The sequence below is a fragment of the Argiope bruennichi genome, chromosome 2, assembly GCF_947563725.1.
Source record: "Argiope bruennichi chromosome 2, qqArgBrue1.1, whole genome shotgun sequence".
In the NCBI taxonomy this organism is placed as follows: domain Eukaryota; kingdom Metazoa; phylum Arthropoda; class Arachnida; order Araneae; family Araneidae; genus Argiope; species Argiope bruennichi.
Window position 1 is genome coordinate 97,607,718 of NC_079152.1, and position 26,876 is coordinate 97,634,593.

The 26,876-nt window shown below is 28.3% G+C and overlaps 1 protein-coding gene across 6 annotated transcripts in view; it reads right to left on the bottom strand.

The window, feature by feature from the left end:
• LOC129958167 (AT-rich interactive domain-containing protein 3C-like) overlaps window positions 1–20,240 on the bottom strand; it is a 245,479-nt gene extending 225,239 nt beyond the window's left edge. For 5 of the 6 annotated variants that reach the window (XM_056070433.1, XM_056070460.1, XM_056070452.1 and 2 more), the window contains exons 1-2: window positions 20,023–20,240; window positions 780–836 (exon numbers count right to left, since the gene is read on the bottom strand). In XM_056070433.1, the coding sequence (XP_055926408.1) occupies window positions 780–836; window positions 20,023–20,061 (96 nt within the window). In that variant the 5' untranslated portion in view covers window positions 20,062–20,240. The remainder of the gene's footprint in view (window positions 1–779; window positions 837–20,022) is intronic. The other variant, XM_056070443.1, reaches the window with a different exon arrangement.
• Between the last annotated feature and the right edge of the window lie 6,636 nt (window positions 20,241–26,876).

Sequence of the window (26,876 nt, forward strand, 5' to 3'; positions counted from 1 at the left end):
TATACAGTCAAAATGTTATTGATTATGAATCCTGCAGTTGATATTTAAGTTCCAAAATTAACATATACATGGATTCCTCACACCTTTTAAAAAACAAAATATTAATAGAAATCTAAAAGGTCATAGTGATATTTGTTGATGTTAAATACACCAAACAAGTGTTATAATTTTTAGATACAGGTAGCATATACAATAATATTAACTATTAAAGCTAAGCATTTAAAAGGTTTTAAGTTTTGAAATGATATTTTTTAAATAGCCCATAGCATTTCTAACTGGCTTTTACAATTCAGTCTTAAAATTAAACCCGAATTCATTTTGCGATTAAAATTTTCCTTTTAAACTATTTTGTATCCGTTTTTTATTTCTACGGAGATGATCGTAATATTTAATAAAAATCTGAAGTTAATAAGTTTTCAGAGAATATGTCCTTCTAAAGAAAACTCCTTCATAATATAATAAAGCGATTCAAAATCTCTATTATGTTATGATTCATACACATAGTTTATGTCTGGAACAAAAACATGATAGTTTGAATTTCTTGCTTTAGTAGGAGTTTAATGTTACTAGTTTTATTGTTATCTTAAAAGTATAAGTTGATTTACATAATTTAATAGTTTCTTTTATTCAGGTATTTATCCCTCTCCCTCTCCGGTATCCTATACATACTACATCCAGGGTGGATAGGGAAAAAAAGATTCATATAATAAAAGTGATAAAAGAAAAACATTTAAATCATTAAATTAGATAAAACATTATTAAAAAAAACGATTTATTACCGGAGATTTTATTATTGCATTGTCTCCCGAATCTTCCTTCGCCGAGAAATTTTCTGGCTAAAAAGAAAAAAAAAGTTCATTTAACTAAAAATTATAGTTACAGTTGCAAGAAGAAACATAATGTATTCTTTATATTCGGGTTCAGAATTTAAATTATGACGCAATTAACGCATGAGCGTGGAATAACAGGACATCTATCCCCCAGCGCAACAGATGTTTGGCAGCTCGACGTGAAAGAATAAAATACTATTCTAACTAGGATTTCAGATAAACGTGAAACGCATAGTAATAGGATATGGGTTATCTGGCAGAGACACTTGCGTAGTTTTTGGAGAATCTCATGGCTTTCCATCTGGGTTAATAGGATGAAATAATTAGGACAAATGAGCAATATATTTCCCCAATGACGCTCCCTTTCCATGAAATATACGAGATAGATATGCAATGAACAAGAAATGGAAAATATATTCATGTCATTTCTTATACATCTCAAAGAAAAGTGCCCTTAGTAAGAATCAGCAGGGAGTAACAAGATTCCGAAGGTAAACTTCCTACTTCGACCCACCCGTAGAGCATCGAAACTAATACACACACATATACTTCGAAAAAAACACACACATTCCCCCTAATTCTCCCTCTTAGGATTTTTTCTTCAAAAGTGATTGCAAGATGAATTAAAGGCTAACAAAAGTACCTGTTACAGGCTGAATATTTTACATGAGAAACAGCTTCTATAATCATATTTCAGATACGTTTCTTTGCGGATTGAAATAATAAAATTTTGTATGACCATACAAAACTCTGGTTTTAGTCTGGCGGCTAATATTTAGTAATAAGCATTTTGAACTCTGCCCTGATAAACAAAAATGTAAGAGCCAAAAGTTATCAAGAGTTCCAAAATCATGTCAAAATTTTATGGACATTTGTTAAAATGTATAGAATTTGCTTTGTTTAAAAATTGATCAAACAGTTTCGATCTCAAAGATACGATTTCTTTTAAAAAGGTATCCCTATGCTCTACTTATTTCAATAATTTATTAAACTTTCAGCTCAATTTCAATTTTTCTTTAATTTTTCCAAAATGTTAAGGAATGGTTGCGAAAGTTTTTTCAAAATAAAGACAAAAACTGATTCCAAAATTCCGATGAAACAATTTAAAACATTAAAAAGTATTGATTTGTCTAATGCCGACAAATTTAATTCTTAAATGAGGAGTATTTTAAATAAAATACAAGTGAAGTTCAGGATATATTTTTTATCAACGATTTCGACAGAAATTTCAGGAACTGTAGAGCATAAACGATATCTCAAAAGTTACATCTTATAAATTATTTAAATAGAAAAATTTATTTTTCCGTGCGTAAAAAGATTCTTGTACTGATAATTACAATCTCCAAAAAAAAATTGTTATAATTTACAAAATTTAAGTTTCAGCAATTCTTATTTCAAAAAGGATAAACTCAATGTTTTTAAAAATTCCATCAGATTCATTATCTTCGTTTCGTTTCGTTAAGCAAAAAGATATATATATATTTTTAAAGTTTATATTTAATTTCAAATAAAGTGAATCTTGAGCTCACGCCTTCCACATAAATCGAAAAACTGCTTGATCAGGTCTAAAACTAAGAGATGATTACATATGGTTGACAGACTCGTCTAAATGGATTTAGATTCTACGAATCCCCTCAGCATTGTTGGACAACCATCAATTCTCACTGACGGCTCACCATCATCTTTCACTGACTGGCGTTTTTGTTTCTTTCTTTCTTTATTATTTATTATTTTCCCCTTTTTATATGTCGTAGTTTTTCCCCCTCTTAAACGCATCAAAACAAGAATCATATTCTTTTCATCTGCCTCCCCCCTCATCAAAAGTGTCACTGATGAGCATACGTTTGCATTTCCTCCTCCACTTGAACGTGATGTCTGTGCCAATGAAGGTGCGTTTGCGCGACCGTAGATGCGGATAGACATCGGCGATTAACCCTTTCGCTTCGTTGGCAGAGCGGTTTTCAGCAAGAACCAGGTAGTATTATAAGACCCTTCCTTAACTCTCTTTTTGGAACGAAATTGCCTAATTGATATTCGCCGCCTGTTTTAAATAGTAATGATAAAGAAACACGCACCAAGATCCAATTTTTTTTTTTTTTTTTTTGCATCAGAAAGCTTTAAAGTGAGCTGTGCCTACATTTAAAGAAAATTACTCATACACCGTACACAGAATAAACTAGGAGAAATTATGTCAAGAGATGGAATTAAAGGCAACGACACTGCGACATAAAACTATTAATCATGTAGTAAAATTATTTAAATTATTTCTTAATTTATCTTATCTTAAATTATTTTACAGAATAAAATAAATAATAAATAGTTTTATATTGTCAAATATTCAAAAATATAAAATGGAATATAATTTTTAACCTTTGTTATGGCGTAGCAACTACTAGGATAAAGTTAAATAACTGGATTAAGCTAATTGTGGATAAATATTAAATAAATATATCAGTGAAAAAACAATTTAAGTTTGAATATCACTATTTAAAATTCAACAAACATAAGATATATGTATATAATAATAAACAAGGTTAGCACGAATAAAATTTTTAATTTGCAGTCAAATTGTAATCCTAACCCTCCCCCCCCACGTTACTCAAAGAACGATGATAAATTCAGAATTAATAATACAACAGATTTACGATGTACATCATCCCTTCGCTACCAGCAGCATCATTTAATCACAGTTTTAAGCAGAATAAAACGTTAAATATTATTTTCAGATTATGAGGGAATAAATTTTGAAGTCCATTTCAAAATATATCAAATATCTTCTATAAAAATTCCACGGTCAATTTTTTTGAAGAAAACTTTATGATACTAAAGACAATCAAATTCAACTGTTTCGAATTTGAAAACAGCAACGCATTTTATCCTTAACAATGGGCGTCAAAATTATTTAATGCAAAACGCATTTTTGCGAGAAATTAGATCAAACGCAGATAATTAGGAAATAATGGAAAGGAAAATCTAGTTCATCATGTTTGGAATCGAAGCTTAAACACGGGTTGAATCCGCTTAATGAAATATTAATTAACCAGTGGTATCCATATAAATAGGGAAAGTGTATGAATTTCATAACCTAAATTCGGTGCAATTTTGCATAGTGTAATGGTGATCTCGTTTAATCAGTTATTTTCAGCCCGTGATAAGCAATCGTCAGTAGCAACACGTGTCTCCCTTATCTCTGAAATCAGTCATCTTGATTTTGCTGATTGCGTTCCCCGATCTGACAGACACATTACGTCCCGTCGTCCAAACAGAATTAAAAAGAAAAACGCGCGTCCAATCATTCGGAATAAGTGGTCTTGCAGCTTAAATCAAACAGTTCACTTCCTATCTAGAACTCGGATCAACGAAAGCACATGATTCCATAATGAGAGGACACCTAGTGTTTCAGTCATTTAATCAGGTTGCAGTATTAGGCAAATCGCTGATTTTGAACCGACGTGTCAGACATGTTCGAGCTCATTTCACACAATACAGAAATTTTTTGCTTAATGAGTAAATGCCGTTTAGATTATGTTGAGAATCGGTTTTCAATATTTTGGATGAATATATTTATTTGGAGCAGAAATGGTGTCTATAGCATATTTCAAAATCATCAGAAAAAAACTCAGAAAAGATGATCATCAGAATCATCAATTTCGTGTTTTAGAGTGACACTTCAAATTACAAAAGTTCTTTAAAGTTACGAATATAAGAATAAGACTATGTAGACTTCATTATTAAGAGTGTTTTATACAAATTTTTATTAATCTACAACCTGTAATGATAAGTTAATTATTAGTGTTGACTCGTTAAAAATTGATAAAATAATTTTATTTTTGAATTGGGAAGTTCTCAATTAATTCTAATTAAATACAGATGATTATAAAACAGTTTTTAAATCTTTTTTCAATAAACATTTCACAGATTTGCACAATTTGATTGAAAAACAAGGTAGAAAATTTGCAAGTTAAGTTTCAAAAAAATAATCTTTAAGCAATCACCTATTGCGAATTATTATTATAAAAATGCATAAGGAATATTTTTTTTTTTAAAAAAAGAGGGTTTTTAATAATTAATTTTAAAATGATTTTAAAAATTATGTGAAGTACACAAAACAACTAAACTTTCGAAGGTTGACAATAGCCACTTTTTTGTCCATGCTCTATTTATCATTTTCCATTTTTAATATTTGTTTACAGTCCGTTGGGAAATCAATTTTATAGATAAAATGTAAATGCGGAGTAAATGTAGTTAAATGTTTTCGATTAGAAACCACTAAACACAGGAGGAATTTTTATCTTGAAGTTTGCAACATTAATATATATTTGTTTTATTAACATCATCCATCAGAATATCTTATAAAGCATCACCACTTTTACGAAAATCCTCATATTTTTTTAAACGAAATAAAACATTTTTAGCTATTACACAAAAAATAAATGTCGCCAGTACCTTTATCAACCAACCCGCGGCAAATAAAAGTTCTTATCACGTAATTCACTTGATAAACGCAAGTTTGTTTTTAATGAAAATAAGAAAAATTGAATGAATCTATTTGAAAGCGCACTTGAAATGAAAGAAAACATGTTTGCTCCTTGGCCTCGAAAGAGTTAATCTTAATTCGAATTAAAAACGTGATTTTTATGACAAAATAATTAATAGAGAATAGTTATTATTAGTGATGCGTCATAAAGCCTCAGTTCTAAAAAAGGATGGAGGCGATTAAAACTTTTTATCGGTTTGTGAATTTTAGCGATAAATGTTTGAAACACGTACAGAAACAATGAAGACTTATTAAGTACGTGCAAAACTTGGACATCCTCATATTGTGCAGTGCCCGTATCGAATCCATATCCGTGCCGTCTTCCGAATCAACACTCCAGTTTTTATTCTTTCCTGGTTCTTTGAATTGGTTAATCCCAAGAGTTATCAACCTGGTCGGCATGATTAACGATGCGCTGTTATTATTATTAACTCGGAGCATCTTTATAAGCAAATTGGGATTGCTGTTTAATAAATGGAAATGGAAAATTTGGGAGGAATCTAAGCTAAGACAAGAAAAATTCAATTGATTTTCTTCTATTAATCTTTTACAATTGCACCATTCCATGTATAATATGAATGGAAAAGGATCTCATGAAAAATATTGGGCTTGTATGTTTAAAGAAAATTCTGATTTTCTTCTTTCCAGTAACCCCGATTTATCAAGCATTGTAATGTAAATGCTATAGTTGGATACACATGCAAAATCTGATTTTGTTTAACATATCAATATCCTTTATAATCCTCATATTTCGAAAAATACTCTTTCGTTAGTACTATAAAGGGCCATTTTTTTTCCCTAAAAATGCTGTATATATATATATATCCTTGAATCGAGATTATTTTATGAAAAATAAGTCATTCGGTTAATTATATTTCTTAACTAATCTGGTTAAATAAAAAGTCATTAGATAAAGTGTTTTTCATAATAGTTTGAAATAAAAAATTAGAACATTATTTTTGTTTTTGTGAAAAGTTTGGCAAGAATTTACGCCAAATTTCTTTTCATCTTCAGGTATAGGTACATATTTGAATATAATAATAATGATTAATTAATGAACAACCCTTATTATTCAGTTTATTAGAATTAAACTCAATGTATTATTAATATATTCTTAGCAAAGAATCTTTTAATATTTTTTAATAGATTCTAAAATTATTTACAGATTGTCTCCTTATAAGGGCTGCTTTTTTTTTATTATTATTTATTAAAGCTTTTTGGGACACGGACTTTTTTTTTTCATAAAAACGAACAATAGTACTTGAGTTATTATTCGAATTTAATCTTTTTTTATTTTTATTTAAAAATATATTATCATGAAATTTATTTCTAAAGAGTGATAGTCTATTACCCTTCAATAAAAATTGTGTAGTTATATCTATGTAGAGAAATATTTTATTGAAATATATATTCGGTGTATCGCACAATCTGATTCGGCACATGGTTTGAGTTACTAGACAAGCAGCATTACTGCTTTGAATTGCAAGCTGGGATTCTTGATTCAACATGTTTGCATCTTATTTTCTTTTGGACAATAAGCGCTTTGCAAGTAAAATGCTATCTATGGGGGGGGGGGGAGTAAGACAATCTATTTCGGAAGAAGATGAGACAATTTCTCCTTCAGCTCATCAAATCATCACAACTCCAAAAAGTGTCATAAAATTGCACTACAAAACAATTTCAACGCACAAATATTAATGTTTACACTGATATTTCAAGAAAAGTAAAATTTTTTAATACCATACGAGATCCATATTTATTGAAATATTTTCCGAAATGTTAACTTTTACCAAAATGAGCACTTCAAAAAGTTGCTCCTTTGAAGTAAACAGTAAAAAAGAAATTTGAAGTCTTGTAAGTCTTACATATCATCCGGGGATCAGTTATAATGGGAGAATTCACGTTTTCATTCAATCTTAGATATTCATTTGCAGATAAAAATAGTTCAATATTTTAAGTAGAGATCTTAAACGTAAAGCAAGATGTTAGGAAAAGAAAAAAATTTTGAAATTAAAATGCTGACAAATTTTCTTTTGAAATATTTTGCCTTTTGCTGCCATTTGGTCGAAATGCACAGTATACTGGACATAACTTAAATTATGTTTATATAAAAAAATTTGTTTATTATTTATTATATTAAAAAAAAAAGGAAGGTACTCATTTACATATTTCTTAATTTTGAAAAAGTTGTGAAAAATATTTAAAAGAATTCTACCAATAAAAGGAACTAAGAACTTACAATGACAAATTATATCAACTTCATTATAAACATATTTAAACTCTTTTTTTTTTATTAAGGTTGTATCAATAATTTCAAACTAATGAACTAAATAGTTCTTGTTAGATTAGCATTGTGTTCATTTGCGGATTTTAGACTGGGTAGCTATGGGCGCCGGCTGAGAGGAGGTCACAATTTGATCAGTTAAAAAATTTATTTTATTAGTTGATAAATAAGTTTTTAAACATCAAACTCTATGAATGATAAATTAGCTTAATATTAACACTTTATCAAATATAATTGCTCGGATTACAAATAATGATGAGATGACAATGTTCGCATATAAGATAACATAATTCGTGAGACATTAGTATGGGATCATTTTAACTCCAGTTTCAATAAATGTCAACTGAATTCTAATTTTTTAAAAACTGAGATTCGAACCTGAGAACTAGTGATTACAAGCCTGACAATACTCTTCGCTATTTACAGCAGCTTCCTCCGATAGCTCGGAACTACCAAAAAAGGTTATTACTCTTATATTATATTATATATATATATATCTGTATATATATATATACACACTTTTCTAAGCTAATATAATTAATAACCAATAAAAACTAGTTAAATAAAAAACAATAATGATTCTTGTTTATTATAATAAATAATATATTGATAGACAGGTTTGAAAAAGTAGAAAATATTGTAAGCAAGCTGAAAGAACAAAGCTTTCAGCATAAAGTACAAGGAAGCAGACAAAACTAATTAGTATTCTGACGTATGAAGATGGATACTACAAAACATAGATCTCTATTAAAAAAAAAGATACCGGTGAGAATTTTTCTATAGATTAAAGTATATTTTTGTCTCAAAACTTCGGTTTGAAACTAATCTTGAACAATAGATAGCTGATAAAACATGAAAATAAATAAACTTTTTGAAGCAATTTGAGACTCATATAAACTAAAAATTGCCTTCATTTTGGTATGCATGAAAGATTTTGATGACTCACTGAATGATATAATGACTCGTTATCAAATTGTTATAATGGTCAAGGTAAGTTGAAATCGGGATACAATGATTATATCATACTAGAAAAATATATAATGCGCTTTATAATAGTCATGCATTGATATTCAGCCAAGTTCACGAAAAAGAAAGCTACAACACCTTGAAAGTGTAAATTTTTTAATTATAATGCCTCCTGTCACATTTATTTGCCTACTTAGAAAAGAGTTAAAAAAATAAAGCAAGTTCAAAAAATTCGATATTTTCACCTTCATCTGTTAACCATCATCAGTTCATTTGAATTTTATCAAATTCGAAATAGCCTTGAATGTCTAAATCCAATTATTTCCGATATGCAACTGTTTATCTAAAAACATATGAATCAATAACATGTAGCTTTATCTTAATAATGTATCTAGAAAAGCAAGATAAAATAACTAGTATTTGACCTTGTCCTTTCGAATAAATAAATAAATATTCTTGTAGATGTTTTATTCTGGTCGCATTCACAATGTTTTATAACATCAAAAACATTGCTAAGAAAAAGGTCTACGTGGTGGAACCATTGCTTTTTTTTCTTTAAATAATGGCTTTGCTGCCTAAAAGACTGTGACCAAGTGGGCACAATTTCATTACGTTTTGCTTCATATCAAATTTGTTACCATGCTCAAAGAACTTCGCCTCAATTGTTACCTTTTTGATTGATTCAGAACAATTTTGCATTGAGTCTAAGAATTCAGATGACGCAATTTGGAAAGCCCATTCACTCAATTGCGTCTAACTACCATGCATACCATGCTCGATTGAACAATCTGCCAAAGCTAAAAACACACTACAGTAATGTTTTTCTTCTCTTTCTTAATAACAAGAACAGACGGAACTTTAATCCAAGATAAACAATTTGATTGAAACAATGATACTTAATTTATTAAAAAAAAGATTCAAAAACAAGCTTGCAACTAAATTATACAAGCAAAAAAGAATGCTGATTTCTATAATGAATATAATAACTTTTTTTAAACAAAGTACCATTCCATTCCAAGTATCCATTAAAAATGATCAGAAGTTTTTTTCAGCTTTATAATATTTTATCTAAAGAGAAACAACGGTTAGCCCTGATAATATCTAGAATTTTCAGCAAATATAAATAAAATGCAAGTATATCATTCACACCAAAAAAAAAAAAATTTGTCTAAACGATTTTGAACATGCGTCAAATACCATAACAGAAATTAGGAAAATAGCGGCCTATTATACCTATTTTATAAAAAATAATTACTTACTCATTAAGAAAAGAATAGAATTAATTAAAGAAGTGGTATTTCGCTCTTCCCACCCCCATATTCTGTTATAGAATTTATTCGGTTCAAAGCACAGTCAAATTTACAAGGCAATGAGTTGCATAGACATATTTATAATAACCACGAATTCATTCTAATCAATACGTCATGGCGTTCACAACTATCCATTGTATAGACTGGTAATATAAACTATTTGTTTGATCGGCCATTGTAGTTTGAAGCCAATCACCTTAAGCCAATAATTCATGTCTTTAAAATGACAAGAACAGTAGACAAGTCTAGATGAGAGCAAAGAATCAGATGTTATCAACTTCAACAGAAGCAGTTATTTTTCCCCCCTAAATAATGCAAGAAAAATTTATATATTCAATCTTTTTTTTTTTTTTTTTTTTTTTTTGCAATATTAGAACTAATAGTCATATAAATAAATTTTTACTTTAAAACCCAATTAGGAGCTAATGTAACAAAACATCCATTGATCATAGATATGACTACTGAAATTGTATGTCGAAATCAGACTTTTACAAGTTCTTATTGAATTGTTTATTTCTAAATTCATTATTAATAAAGTAAAATTAAATTAACTATGCATGGGAATTCTTGATGCGACGTTGGAATTTTTGCAGATGGGCAGATGGTTCTATTAAGTTTAAAGTGAACGAGAATTATTTTATTTAAAGTAGATGTCATTCAAATTTCTTCGATTGAATTTAAATGACTAATGAAAATTATAATAGCTGCTTTAAGATCGGAAAATTAAATACAAGATTTAAGGAGGGGAAAGTAAATAGAATAATTCAAAAATACATTTTGAGTAGAAAAGTTAGAGTTTAAATATATGAAATGTTTCATATTGAAAGCAAATTTGCAGTTATTTTTTAAATAATATTTTTTTCATATTCTATACAACTGCTACCAGAAACTTTAGAGAAAATAAACAAGAAGTTCTTTAAAAATGAAAAATTCTTCCATCCATTATTTAAAATTTATGTCAAGTAAGGTAATTTGAAATAGAAGAGACATATGAAATCGTGATTCAAATAATTATCATGTTTTTTTTAATGAAAAGTTTTCAGAAAATAGTATGTAGAAACAGAATGAAAAAATCTCAAAAGTTAATTCTAAAATATAATTTTTCGGAAAACTTTACTGCAGAAGGGGCTAGAATAGTACTCAGAATATGCATACTTAATACCCCAAAATCATACACAATTTTAAAAAACAATCGAAAAGCAGGTAACTTGATTTTTTCTATTAAAGCATGATGTATTTGAGTACGTGCCAAGATGTCACTTGCAAGACCATTCCGAGAGAACCAAACGAATTTCATGGCTGTTTTCGAAAAAACAATAACGCCGTACAGTAGAACAATCAGTGGCAGTTTCTTCTCACAGATCCTTATCAGTGGACGTTAGCATTTCATCCCTGCATCACGCACAAGATTCGAGTAGACGAAGCGCGACGAATGAGTTCGTTCAAATTGAAAAAAGGACTGCTCTTCCAAGTTCGGGAACTGAAAGCGTGCTGAATAGTTTCGCGGACTATTAACACAGTGTTCAGATGAAATAACACTGCAAGACGTATTCATAATTCCAATGACATTTTCATAAGTTTCTTCCCCGTTTGGTCTCGATAGGAGCTCTTATGTAGTGTCAGGAAAATGTGGTACAGCCACTGTATACAATCAATTCACAATTGTAACAAAAAAAATTAGTTTTTTTTTTTTTTTTTTTTGAAATGACAAGCTCTTATAGGAACTTGGTAGGTTAACCTTGAATAATGGCGTGTTCAGAACTATGAAATATGTTTTGTACGACAATCTTCAATTAATTCTGTCAGTACCTTATCACGCACTGATAGATAAGAAATCTTACAAAAAAAATATTTTTGCTTTAAAAAATGATTAGATTTCTGAATATAGATAAAAAATAGCGGTTTTTCAAGAGTTGCTAAAGAATTTAATCTCAAACAACTTAGATACTATTTCAGAAATAAACAAACAAGCAAAAAAATAAAATCAATCTAGTCCATCATAAAATAAAACTTTATTTCTCACTTTTGATAAGCATTCCTTTATGATTAATTTGTAAGAAAATAATAGGTATCATAATCATTATTAAATTAATGGTAAAGTAATCACGAACAAATGACCTTTTTCCAATGGCAGTTCCAATGTATCGGTGAAATACCGGCATGTTTAGTGTTAATATTCTTAAACTGTGCAGATGAAATTATCTTTTTTTACTATAAATTTCTCATGTATGAGATCGGCTAACAGTGAAAATCTTAGAATTGCACGAAATTTGAGATCAGAATTTGATATGAATAAAAAAATCCGCTTATTTCAGTAGTTAATATTAAACCAAGGAGTATTTATAGCAGATTAATCGATTCTCGCATTACAAATATAATATCATAAACTGCTCTTTTCCTGTATTTGAAAACTTTCTTTTTGCGGATTCATATTGCATCACGATTTGTAAAAGTTAAATTTCTGTTCTTTTCATTCAACTGGCTCAAAAGTGCAAATGCCCTTTCATTTTTTAAAAACAATATTCATAGTTTTTAAATGATCATCATCTGAAGTCATATAAAATATAAATGGATGAAATCTATTTCAGGTCTTTTATAAAATAATTTTTCAAGCCAATTCAGACTCTTTCTCTTATACGCAATATTCCTATCAGCTATACTATACATTTTTATTATGTGGATGTCCATGATAAACCATGAATGTTATAAAAAATTAAATGATTATCAAAAGGTTATTATTTTGATATATTTTTAAAACAAAATATCTTGAAACTATTTTTTCTTATAATTATAAGGCATTAAGATTCTACAATCTTTTAAAGAATGAACTTAAGCAGCAAACTTAATTCAACAACAGTAAAAAAAAAAAAAAATGATCAATAATGTAGAAAACAATCGATTAATCGAGCATATAAACTGTTAAATGGAATGACCTAATACATTATCTGCCATATTGAAAGCAATCATTCTAATGAAAAAAAATCGATTAATTGAAGTTTAAATGCATCTAAGTATTTTTTATCCTGATACATTTAATTTTTTTCTTCTTTCAAATGATAAATTTTTTGTAGATAGATGAGTTTTTTTTAAAGGGTGTAAAAAAATGGCTAAAGTTAAAGCTTGTTGTATTTCCAAAATGTGTTTTTCATTATCAATAAAATGCAAAGATTGTTTTAGATACTTGTCCAAAGTTCACCAATAGCAACGCGAATAAAACATATAATGATAGATCAATCAAACCAGACTTTTGTTGTTTTAATCTGAATCACTTTTGTTTTTCGGATAAATCGATGTAGTCACGAGTTCAGATAATAATCACATCAACATCTCACGAACATGTAAAAAAGGAGTCGAATTAACATAAAAAAATAAGACGAAAGAGGTAAATAAATCGATGGTCCTTGTCCGTAAGTACTAATATTAAATATTTCCAAAAGAGTAAGTTCTTGTTGTCTACCTATGGAGCTGAAACAGTTAATTTACTCAAGGAAATACTAACGATCCTCGCCAGAATAATAATTGTGGCGTTGCGAAAATTCAATACATAGTCTTGTATCTACGGTAAATAAAAAAAATTAAAACCGCTTCAATTTCACTTGGGAAAATTGCAGAAGTGTACTTTTTTCTGCATGAAAACATTTTTATTGATTACGTCTTTAAACATATTTTTCTCAAGGAAAGAATAGTCATCTTCGATTTAAAAGGAATTAATTTTTTTTTGTTATGATTTTATTTAGAGTATTCAATTGTTCTCTATATACCAACAATGGATGCAAAATGACTTACTAATAGTAAAATAAATAAAAATTCGCAATTTATTTAATGCACTCATGCATTGCTTATTCCTTAAGTCAAAAAATCTGTAAAGAGAGAAAGACATGTTACCGAAGTTTATAAAGTTTTAGCATATAAAAAGCTCAATTGGAAATTTCATAAGGGTTCAGATTGTGTAAATTTAAATACGAACTGCATTCGTTTGTTACAGAAAGTTTTTAAAGTGGCCAAATAGTTGGTATTTCAATCCAATATTCTTTAGAATGCGGGATGCTGTTACTAAGGTCTGGAATTGCGTCAGGTCAAAAATATATGTATAAGTTAAGTATTTAAAAAATTTCAAACAAATAGAAAAAAAAAGAAGCGTAACTAAGCTTAAGGAAAAAGTTCACAAACATAAAACATTTTTCAATATAAACTTGTTAGTATTCTGAATGCGGAAATTGAATTCTTTGAGTAAAGAAACAAGCAATAATTTTTAGAAATAAATAAACAAAAAATATTTTAAGATTCTAATTTAAATTTTGAATCTAGATTTTCAATCCTTTTTAATCACTTTATGAACTTTATATAAAACTGTCATAAAATTGTATCTGTACACATGTATAGATCATTAAAAAGTTGTCAGGAGGAAATGATAAGTCGCAGTAGTACAAAAATATGAATATTGTGCCTTTGTAAAGTGACCATCTAGATTTGAAGGAAACGAAATAAAACATATTGTAAAATTTTATAGATATTTCAAAGTTAAAGAAAGGAAAGATATCTTTAATAATCAATAATTTTTTTCAAAAATCTACTCATCCTCCCAATGTTCTGCATTCTATCTCTTTCCAACTGCAAGGATTAATGATTTTATAAATACATTTTAGCTTCATTAGAGCATCAAATTTTAAAATTTTGCAAAAGAAATTAAAAGAAAACATCTGACAATAATTTGGGGAAGCTATCTTAATTTTGAAGCTAGTCAGATGATGAAGGGAAATTCAGAAAAGACACCTCCTTTTTTCGTATCAAAAAAGATCAGAATGGACAAAAATTTTCAGAAATCTATCCCTCCCATTAGTACCCCACATTTTACCTCTTTTCACCTGCAAAGTATTTCACTGCCCAAAGGCAGTTAAGTTCCCCTCCTTCAAGATCAGATAAACCCCGTGACATTCTTAAAATTCAACCTTACAATTGATAAATACATCAAAAATATCGCCGCTTCCCAATTTAAGTGACTTGGGTGGTAAATAGCCGAGCGGAAGGGCAGCACCTATCACTGCAATGAATGCTTTGGAAGGGAAGTCTTTAAACCCTCCCCCCTCGTACCAAAAGAAAGGTGATTAATAGCTATACCTTTCTCTTTGTACCTTTCCGAGGGGTTGTTACCAACTGTCTACGACACTAGGACGCCATGGTCTTTTGTTTGGGGACAGGAATATAAAAGCAACTACTTTTCGTTGGTCACTTGAGAATTCTGAGTGCCGTGAGAATATTTTTTGGACAAAAGAAAAATTTCACTTATTAAAAATTTTTTAAGTTAATTGGGATTTGGATGCATTTGACAACAATAATCGTTAAAGTTTGAGTAGTAAATAAAAAGGTTTTCCACACAAAAACTATATCCAGTATGAAATATAGTTCAAATATAGAAATATTCCATTATTTTGGTATTATAAAACATTGAAATATTTATAAAGTATTTGTTTTATAATTACTAGTCAAAGCGTTGCGAAGCGAAAGTCTACAAGTTCATAACCACAAAACGGTACGTTTATTCCATTATGAATAAAATTACCTGAGTTACAGCATGGCACAGCATGTGAGTAAAATCTCTATTTCAGGAAATTTTTATTTTAATACATTTAAAATAAAAAAAGAATTATAAAATATTTGGAAATCTAGAAAATACACATTTTTCCTTCCAAACAACTTAAAAATATGATATAACTCAGAAATAAATAAAAAGCAAATTTAAAAGATGCACGGTTACAAATATGGTATAAAATTTCATATCTATGCAATGAAAACACTTTTATATACGCATGTCTAAGTTTGAACTCCTATTGCTTACATTTGTTGCATACATCTCCTATTGTTTAATTTATGAGCGATCGATCTTCCAGGCTTAAAATATTATAATAAACTTAAATAACTATAATTTAGAAAAATGTTCTCAATTTTTTAACAAAAAAAATGTCAAAGCTTACTCAGTATTAATCATACTCGTGTAAATGATGTAGGAGACGCTACAAATCCATCCTTTGATTTATCATTATTATTATTTAAAAATGGGAACTTTTATATGGGAATTGTGAAGTTGAATAATTATTTGATGATTTAGTCTCAAGTTTAAATGAAGTTCAAGTTTTGTAATGATCGTTTCAGAATTAAATTTAAAAATATAGGAAAGTTTAAACATCTATGAACTAACAGTCATGCTTGATAACTTTAAAAAAATAAACGGAAGTCTTTGAAAGGATAATATTTATTGCGCAAAAAAGGTAATTTTTCGTTTTAAAACTGTCTTCGAATAATAGTTATAGAAATAAATAACAATACGATTCTTTATCGTGTTAACAAAATAATAGTTTGCCATATTTTCATAATTTGAAAATATTATGTATATCGTTTACTTTTAGATTTATTAAATGAATTGATTTTTCTCATTTGATTCTGTCCAATACTATTTAATTTAGTATCATCGCAATTTCAATAGACATATTTCAAAATAGCCATATATTTCAATACTTAAGGATTTAGAAAGTCGCTAAAATGAGTGTTTCTCATTCATATTTAAATACATCTAATTTATTCGCCAAGATAAGTCTAACTTCGGTGTAAGGGAAAGTGGCTGATTTTTTTTTATTGAATACCTACTATTAGCAGAAATTAGTTTACGCTACCATCTCATTAATAATAATAAAAAAATTTCTTTTTGAATTTTACTGTACAAAAAAATTGAACTTTTATTCATTTATCACCCTTTTGATTCAAAAGAAAAAAATTATTGAATAACAAAATTTATATTCCAAGTTCTTATTATATTGCAGCCCAAGAGATCTCATAAATTTGAATCGCTTTTCATGCTTTTTAATCTGGAAATAAAAATTACTGGTGAAATAATCGAATAGAAATTACTACACTGTTTTTTTTTTCTCTCCCTCTCTTTTTTTCTATACTAAAAATTAAGAAAAATTGCTCCTCGTTTAAACATGATTTTTTTTTTTTTATGTGTGTGTGTGTGTGTTTTTATTAACTTGAAAATTACTAAGTGAAAATTTCGTATGTTAATAATAACTATTGGCAATTATAGCCAACATGATAACAATCAGAACATAGAAATCAGAAAAGTGGACCGTTTTAAAATTTGATCCTAATTAACTTAAACAGAATTTAGTTAATGACACTTTTATTCATCTTTAGTAATCCGAGCTAGCTTTTATTAATCCGAATCATTATTAATCTTAAAAATCTAAGAAAGGGGTTGCTTTGAAATTATAAATATGCATTCTATAATTACTATTGTAACTAAAAATATCTGTCTTTAAATTGGGAAAAACCAGCCAAGAATTCAAGATTACTGGAATCTATATTTATTAATAGCAATATTTTCTAAGAATTAAATCATCACCTTTATAAAAAGGCACGAAATCGAAATTTTCATGATATTGTTATGCAATTTTAGTCAAAAAGAATCATGCGCTCATTATTAGTCTTTATATAATGTTTCCTTATTGAATTATGAATTTCCAATAAATATGAGAAATAAAATTTTTGCACGATATCTATTCAACATAAATGCTACTTCTCTTAACACGGCATTTCTTTTAAATCGGCTTTTCCTCATTGAAATAAAATATTTAGTTTTCTTTTCTTCTTAGTAGCTTAACATCGGCAAATGAAAGTATTTGTTTCAATGGATTTTTAATTAAACTGAAATATCTTTCCTTTTAGCATTACTGAGATGTTAGGAAATTCTAAACAAATAGAAATGGCACAGAGAGCTTTTGTCCACTCTTGTCAGAATTTCCATTTTAGACCCCCTGATCTTTTGTGTGAATGTGTGTTCGACCACCCCATGAATCTACCCGGTAAAGCAATACTTCCATGAACGACACTGCTTTGTACATAGAAACCTATTCGCTAGCGTTTACTACCCCTGACCCCCATCCCCCTCCTTTCTGCTGTACCCCAAGGGGAAAAAATGCTCTTTGAGACAAATACGTATCTGTGAATACCAAAATAAAGTCCTATGTGTTAAAAAAAATTGTAATATAATAATGTTTCAAACGATTAAAAAAATTAATAAGGTGTTAAAATTATTGCTTATTCCGTGTACGAATTATCCAATAACTTAGACAAAACTTGTAAAGGAAACGGGTAAGTGGTTCACTTCACTCTCAATACTATTAATCTTCATCAACGAATATACAAATATCTTACACTATCTTTCCCTAAAATAGTTTTAATATATCTTAGCGCCATACATGAAATAATGCCGTAAAGAAATAGTATAAAAAAGGCAGGCAGACAGAATGAATCCATTCTTGACATATAATACTAATTATTTACAGCACCGTCTTAAAGTGATATATTATATGCCAGATGTTCAGTTTCAAATTGAAACCAAAGTATTATTCATTTAATCATTTCAAATGGGTTTTCACAACATGAGATTAGCTTTAATTATGCACACTGACAGCTGTAAAGCCCCATTTGCTTAACTAAACAAATTTCCTGCAATAAATTATCTTTGAACCATCAAATCATGATTTGCTATTGATCCCAAATGTTAATTTTAAGTTAAACCATACTTTATATGAGGACATGGGCACGCAAAGCATTTATGAAAGGACAATATTTTTTCTGTATTAAACTTTAATTAAATCCTACTCAAAAATTATCAGTAATTGAAATACTGTCAAGTTTTAAATACAGAGCTTTTACATTATCCGGTAGATATTTCAACCTGCATCTGAAAGTTATAAAAAATTAAGAATAAGATTTAAAATTTTTATAAGCGATGAAGTGACAATGAAAAGCAAAGCATTTTTGAAATCAGTCACAACAGACAAAATCTGCGTTTAGAACTTCTTTGCAAAAGATCTGAAACATAAAATTATGATTTTTAATTAAACCGGTACTTCTAGAAAAAAATTTCTGGATAAAAAAAATTATATTTAAAATTTGTATTCCTAGCAAAAATTGATCTAAGCTGCAGATTTCAAATATTTGCCAAACTCGATCAATAAGATTAAATGAAATAGGTTTAAATATATAAATTTATGGAAATAATATCAATATAACTAAAACGAAACGCAAAAATAAAATCCATGCTTTAAATTCGATGCACATAATTCGATTTTTTTTAAAAATGCGTATAGTTGATTTTATGAAAATCTGAGGATAAAAATGCCTTTTTGCAATGAAAATTTAATAACAAATTTATTACCATTATAAAATGATTTTAACCATCGTTTAGTTTCAAAATTATTGAAGTTCTCGAATTGGTAATTTTAAAATAATATTAACACATCTTATTGCAGTTCAGTTTTTTTATACATGCTTAAATAATTTATAGCACAGAAATTGATTCTCACGATTTCGACAGCCAAAATAAGGAACACAGATAAAAAATTGTTCTCAGTTAAACAATTGATAATCAAAGCATTATACTTTAGCAAATCTTTTTAAAAATTGTAATAACCCCAAAACAATAACGTGCTAATTAGGCTTAAATAAATGTCGAAAATGTTAACATATAATTATAGAAGTCAAAGACAATTGAAATTCAAGTTTTATTGACTGCTTTATTTGATAAGAAGAGATAGCTTATGTGATTTCCTTGTTAGGCAAGAAACTATTACAAATCAATTAAGAATACTCATTAATTATTACTCGAAATTCACAATTTGATGATGCAATAATTAGGTTGCGTATCTCTTTTAAATAAAAGATTTAGTAAACACTTTAAAAAATTAAAATAATATTAGTAAAAACTTTCTTTTATTTAATGTAATAATTGTTTCAAAACACAAATGAAGTACATTATTTCACTGGTTTTCTTATATTAATTTATTGCTTTCAAAAATCAAAGTTGCGTGAATTGATACGCTGACATATAAATTATTTAAAAAAAATTTTTTTCTTTCAAAGAAGAGGGAGTATTAAATACAGTTTTGCACTCAAACTTTTAGCAAGGATTCGCATTTATTTAGCGATCGCAAAGCGGCAGGTAAGACGTTCGAAGTCCCGCGAATGCCACCGCGTGCTTGCCGCATGTTTTCACCCTTTCGCGCAATAGCAAACATAAACAAAAAAAAAACTTACCATTTGTTGTTCACAATCCGACTCGGGATGTGCATCCATCCTGAGGACGGGAAGTGGAGCTCTATTTTTGACACGAATTTTGGCCCTTGATTAAAACCCAGCTCGAAGGAAAAAATAAAAGAAACGAGGCTTTGTTTATAAACAAACTCTCAATCGCAGCAGAAAGATGCGCCTGCAGAACGAGTGTCGCTCTTCCCACTGCCAGAGATATCCGCTGAACTGACGGATGGGAACGGCGTGCTTCGCGAGTCCGCGGGACAATCCCACAATGCACTTGGCGGCGCGCTGGCCTATCAAATGAGGCGCCAGCTTACAAGATTGGAAACTGGATTCATTTTATTGGACCAGATGAGGTGGGTCTTCGCGAATCGCGATCCTCGTATCAAACTGTTTATTTGGAATGTGGACTTGACCAAAGGAAGGAAAGAGGTAATTTTTTTATTACTGTTGTTTGTTCTTCGCCCTGCGAAAGTCTTGGGGAGCTCTTCCAAGAAAAGAAATAGAAAGTTGGAAAGTTTGGAGTGTGGGTGCGCCATCTTGCGCTCGATACCGAACTCACTCAAACTTTCTATGAAGTCTTTTTTTTTCCTTCGCATAAACAAAATTTGTTTTATAAATTAATTTTGTCTATAGGACAGAGAAACAAAAATAATTTCTAACAGAAACGTGTAAGAGAAGAACAAGCAATTAATTTGCGTAACTTAACTAAATGCCTGTAATTATAATTGGTATCTGTTCAGCTTTTCTATTTAATGGTTTTTCTCTTAATGAAATACAACTTTTTCTAATTTGACAAAAGAAAGTTACATTAATCAAAGATATCCTATTTACTTCATTATTGAAGGGATAAATGCATTGTTGGACTTATAATAAGTAGGAAAATGTAAGGAAGATAGAAAACTGTAGAAAATAGCTTTCGTATAGTACTTTAAATGAAAATCCAAGGACTCTGAAGTCACGAGTTTTAATTAACTTCATAATTAAAGACAATAAGATAAATACTAAGTCAGAACCAGTTAACTGAAAACTCGGTTAATATGCCTAGATATGCTGCCTGTGATTCAGAAATCAAGTCGACAGAAACTAAAGTTTGATTCATTAAATTATTGCGAAAAATGAGAAGAAGAAAAAACTTTCTTGATAAAATTCAAAGAACAGAATTTAAGGTAAGAATTTTAAAGCTTTTTATAATGTTGCAATCAGCATTTTTCTGCCCAATTTCTGAAGATCCAGAAACATTTATCGCAATCCCCAAGTTAGGAAAATAGTAAGAAAAAAAAGCAATTATTAATGATTATTAAAAGGGAATTCAGTAAAAATCCTTTAGAAAATGTTTATGAAAGCTTATCTAAGTGAAACCCCTTAATTACTTTTTGCTGACCAATGATAGAAATTAAAAGGAAATTATCATACACAAAATTTTACAACTCAGATATCTTTTGCCTATTTGAGATTTTAACACACACATATATATATATATATATAGCTTTGGTATTGAATATCTGATATGCAGTGGTTTTTTTTTAAATTCATCTTTGTAGTTAGTTTATACTATTTAAATATAATATTTCGAACATAAAATTATAATTGTTTTAATTTTATTAAAGAATTGATTAACAATGTAAATCCATAATACCTACTCATTCTTTTATCTTGGTAGAACGAATTAATGATTAACGAATTTATTGTGTTAACGATAAACAATAAATGATTTTCAATTATATGACTAAAAGTTAATATCAATAAACGAGGACATGGATCAATGACCTTTTAAAAATTTAATAAAGAATTAATGGAGAAAAAACGAAAATAAATTAAATTTAAAACAGACTTTAAACAGTTTAACAAGGAGCAGCCAATTTATATACATACTAACGAGTGAGAGTTTTAAATGTTTATCTCAGATTTTTGAATGGAATTCTACAATAATTTATACATTTCTCTTTTAAGATTTTAGTTTCTGCATTTGTCATTATATTTTTTACGAACTTTTTAAATTTTCTACAATATTTAATGAGAAGAGTTTCTTTTGGCATCTATTTTTCAATAAATAAGTAAGGAACGCAATTGATGACAGACTTCATTAAAATCAATTTATATGAAATTATTTAGAAGAATCATGAAAATACGATTTAATTCAGCGACGCATAAATATTAAAGGAGTTTAATAAATGTGCAACAGAAAAGGCAGACGCACATTGAAAATCACATTAACTACATTAGTACTTCATATAAAATTTCGGATTTGATTAATATGCAAATAGTTTCAAAAACAAATTAGTTGTTTAAATCTTCTTAAATGACGTTTAAGTAAAAAAAAAAAATTGCTTAAGTATTACACAATATACTGTTAAACAAACGGGAAAACAAATTAAAAGAAAAATTCTTTACTAGTTAAGGAAGTTTTGTGTAGGATTTTTTAAACTACGGTTATGATATCAAAGGCAGTTTACATATTAGTATAATTTTTTGAAAGCATTATACTTCTGTTCATTTCTTCAAAATTAATTAATAAAATAAAAATCTTATTATTTATGGAAGGTAAAAAAAGTTTTTTGGTCTATTGTTGTGGTGATCATAATTGTCTATGTCTGGTTTATTCAAATTATAATTTTATTTAATTTTTCTCCAGTTAAAAAAATACTGATGCTTGAAGTGCTTCCAAATGCTAAAAATATCAGGGAAGATTGATAATATATGCTTAGAATTCTTTAGCATAGAGTTATCTTAAATGGACATCTGTAGTAGCGATTTATATATTTTCTTATGGAAATATAAAGCTTTATTCATATACATAGAAAAGCGAATGTAACTTCATCACAAATATGTTAATTTCCTTTTTCATAAGTAAATACAACGGTAAAGAAACGAGAAATGTATATACGTTTGTGATTCTACTTAATTCCATGCAGTTCTTAGGAGTAAAACTGAACGAAAATTCTAAATTGAAATAAATTAATACAAAATTTAATAATTTACGGTCTTAGAAGAATCGGAGGTGTAAAATTCTTGCTAAAAACATGTTTTAAAATTCAGAAAGTACAACATTCAATGACAAATAAGGGCATATTTTCAAATAGACAAAATAGGCAATTGCTTCGTCCCTCGAATATTTCTTTATAAGGCATTTTTATATTTTGAGAGGAATTTTCATTTGATTTAAAAGAAATGTGTCTTTGAAAATATCCAAATTAAAAATATAGTTTAAATTTCAAATCATTACTGTTAATATTTCTTTTTATTATTTCGTGTTTGCAATTTGTCCCCAAATCTATGCAGTGCAATTCAATCATTTTCTCAGCTAATGGATTGATTCATTAATCCACATCTCTAGCAACTTATGGATTAGAATATTTGTAATATTTAATAATAGAATATTTATAATATTTGTAATATAAATATTTACAATTAGTTATGATTAATATTTATACTAATTATAATTAGTAAACGATATATGGATATGTAAAAGAGAAAAGGCTGTCCTAAAATTCTGACCACCTAAGAACTTCTATTGCACTTAATCTAACATTGGTGATATAAACAAATAGTACATTTTAGAAGTATTAATTTTGCTATTATATGGAACTGTCAATATTGCCCGTCTTTCATAATTTCGAATCCACGTTTGTATCATTATAGAATTAAATGACTATAACAGGTTCATTTTTAATATCTACATATTTTATTCCTTGAGATCATTTTGTCATGCCACTTTATTTGTATGCTTTAGTTCGGTTTCAAAATGTATGAAATTCCATACATGAATAAGATAAAGAACGAGCGAAAATTCTGGCTTCTGCATTCATTTTGTTTATTGTTTCTGAAAACATTTCATTGGAGTAAGGAAAAATTGAAATTCAAAAAGTATCTAAAAATAATTAGATGTATTAGCAAGAATGTCCATAGTATTTGGAGAAAAGATTAATTTCGATAAGGCAAGCACATTTGTAGATAAATATTACCATTGTTGTCAAATTTAATCTTCAATACTACCCTTTTACATAAAAATACAACAGCTAATGCAATAAATAAGGCAATGACTTAAATTGATATTTATTTTTTTTATTCAACATTTCTGGACGTTCTTTGTGATTTTTATAGGCTTAAGTCCATCTGTTGTTATAAAATGCATGGCGTTTGGATTTCTGTTCTTATATGGCTTTAACTTTTACGGTACAGAATTCTAGTAACTCTTTTCTATAAGAACTACGTTTTAGGAATTGAAAATTGCTTAAATCATGTATTTATGGTAAAATTTCTCAGTAACTCTATTTTATAAAAAATTAAATTTTATGAAATGAAAAATAATTACTGCAAATCGTTTATTTTAAGTGTGACAAATCGTTATGCTGTAATTTAATGTTAAAATTAAGTTGAATTCAATCTAAGATTCCATTCTATTTCCTTTTGAATTTACTGTGATTTTGCGAGTTCAATGAATACATTGATTTGATAAAACTATTTAAATTCTCGCACGAATTCACAACGAAGGTTCGGGTCTCCGTAAAACGTGGGTGAAGATTTAAAATGTTCCTATATAACGCTGATAATTGGATTTTTAATGTGTAATTAACATATGTAACTAGACATTCTAAATGTCCCATTTGATGAAACTGGGGGAATGGAAACAAACAAGTAGGATATAGTATTTCAGTCTTTCACTGCTTAAAAATTGCCTTGTTATATAAATTAATTGCAATAGCTGACCTTTTAGAATAGTCGGAAGAACATTCGAAAATAAATTATTAGTTAATAAGTTTAAATAAACTATTATATAAACTATTAAAAATAATATTCAGTTTGGTGAAATTCGTTAATTTACTAAACTATAGAAACAAATTACCGTAGAAACGATTGCATAGTATATGTTCAAAGAATTATATTGTGCTGATTTAAACAGTTTTCAAGACATTTTTATTCAAAAAACATGCTTCAATTACAGTTTTTTTTCTGCAATAAAATTAGTCAAATTTATTTCTTCTTAAAAGTTTTCTAAAATTGATGTATTTGCTGTTTAATTAACATTGGTAGAGACCGTGAGAAAGTTGAATACAATAACAGCCATTTTTTTTTAGTAGTACATGACAAGGGTGGTCAATTCTACAATGAAAGCAAAAGATAAGAAAATGGGCGAAAGGGTCGAGATTTCTTCCCTGTTTGAAAATAAGACTCTCCCAGTGACCAGACAACTCAGGGGTACTATATCCCTTTTGTCATGAATTCTATGACAGCTGAATTGTGCCACTTGAGAACATTCTATCGTTATAATTCATTTTATTTGATTTATTACCCCATTAAAAGTTAGGGATGCAGAGCCTGACTAGGGCAGGGGCATACAGGGCAGTTGCCCCAGGCCCCCACATCAGAGGACCCCCCCCCCCAAAGCGAATAGAAAGTTTATTTTACGTTTGTTTCTTTAATGAACTGTTTTTTTTTTTAACATTGCTTTTCAAAGACAAAAAAGACAGAGGGAGGAGGCCTCCAAAGAAGTTTTGCCCCGGACCCCAATTAGGCTAAATCGGGCCCTGTAAGGATGCGCTCCGTTTATTGTAACGGGCGAATGTTTTTAAAACATTTTCTGTAAACATTGGCAGCTGTATTTTTTATGGCTTCATTCATGTAATGCTTGTAAATAAGTCTAAATACGCATTTATTAAAAAAAACAAAATTGTGCTATTTATATGCAAAGCTATGGTAGTGTCATACTTAACATTGCAGGGAATAATTAAGAAGTGATATCACCAAGGCAGGAAGGTTAAAAAAGTTATACATTACTTATAGTTGTTGCGTAAGAAAAATAAGGAAAAAAAATTTAAAAATGTAGCTACAATATTTATTAAAAATTTCATTCATTTCAATTTAAAAACATGAATGTAATAGTTTAAATGCTAATCCTTTCATACGCAAAATCTCCAACCGTCTTTTCTCCCCTTTCCCTTAATACATTTTTTTAAGCAAAAAGCATCATAAAATGAAAACTATACCGATATGAATATTTAAATCTATTAAACAAAATTTATATTTCTGATTTATGTTTTTTCACTAGAGCAATTAGCTAAATTTTTTTCTTTCTTTTTTTAAAGTTCCAAATACATTAGAAATAGTTCCATTTTTTGATTAAAATTTTGAATAAGTTACAAAAAAAAACATAATACAATAAAAAGCGGTAATGCTGTGGAAAACAAAATAAATTTCCAAGAGTGTGTAATAAAATTATTTATATTTATTTTTCCGATGCATATTTTTTTTTCCTTCTTAGTTTATAATAAATGAAAAGAAAAACGAAGACGATTTATTTGATTTAACTAACTTTTCCTCCGCTGAGTTTCAAAGGCAGCCTAACCAAAATTCTATATAAAAATGCCTTTTTCTTTTCATTCTTATTGAATATAACTAGAATAAATAAATTTCACAACTATGCAACAACGTTTTTGTTATAATATTTATTTTTTCATCATGAAATTTCAATCTAATTTCAGCAAAATTTCAAAAATATATCAATTATGTCAAATTGTAATTATTTTTTTTATGTTCAAGTTATTCTTTTGTTTGAATGAAATCATCGCAATACACTTATTGAAATGTAGGAAGAAATCGAAAAATATTTTCTAGTATTTTATATACCTGTACCTCTAGCATATCAGTGTTACTAATTAAATATCAGCAATCCTTATGTACCTACAATTATAAATATTCATCAGAAAAGTGTGAAACTTTGTAGATAATAGATGGAAAAAACATTCGCCAAATAATAATCATAAAAGGTTTTCAAAGGATGCATTATCATTAATTTTGAAAAAAAAATTAAATATCAGCAAATAGATATCTACTAACATTTCACTCTCTCTCTTCTA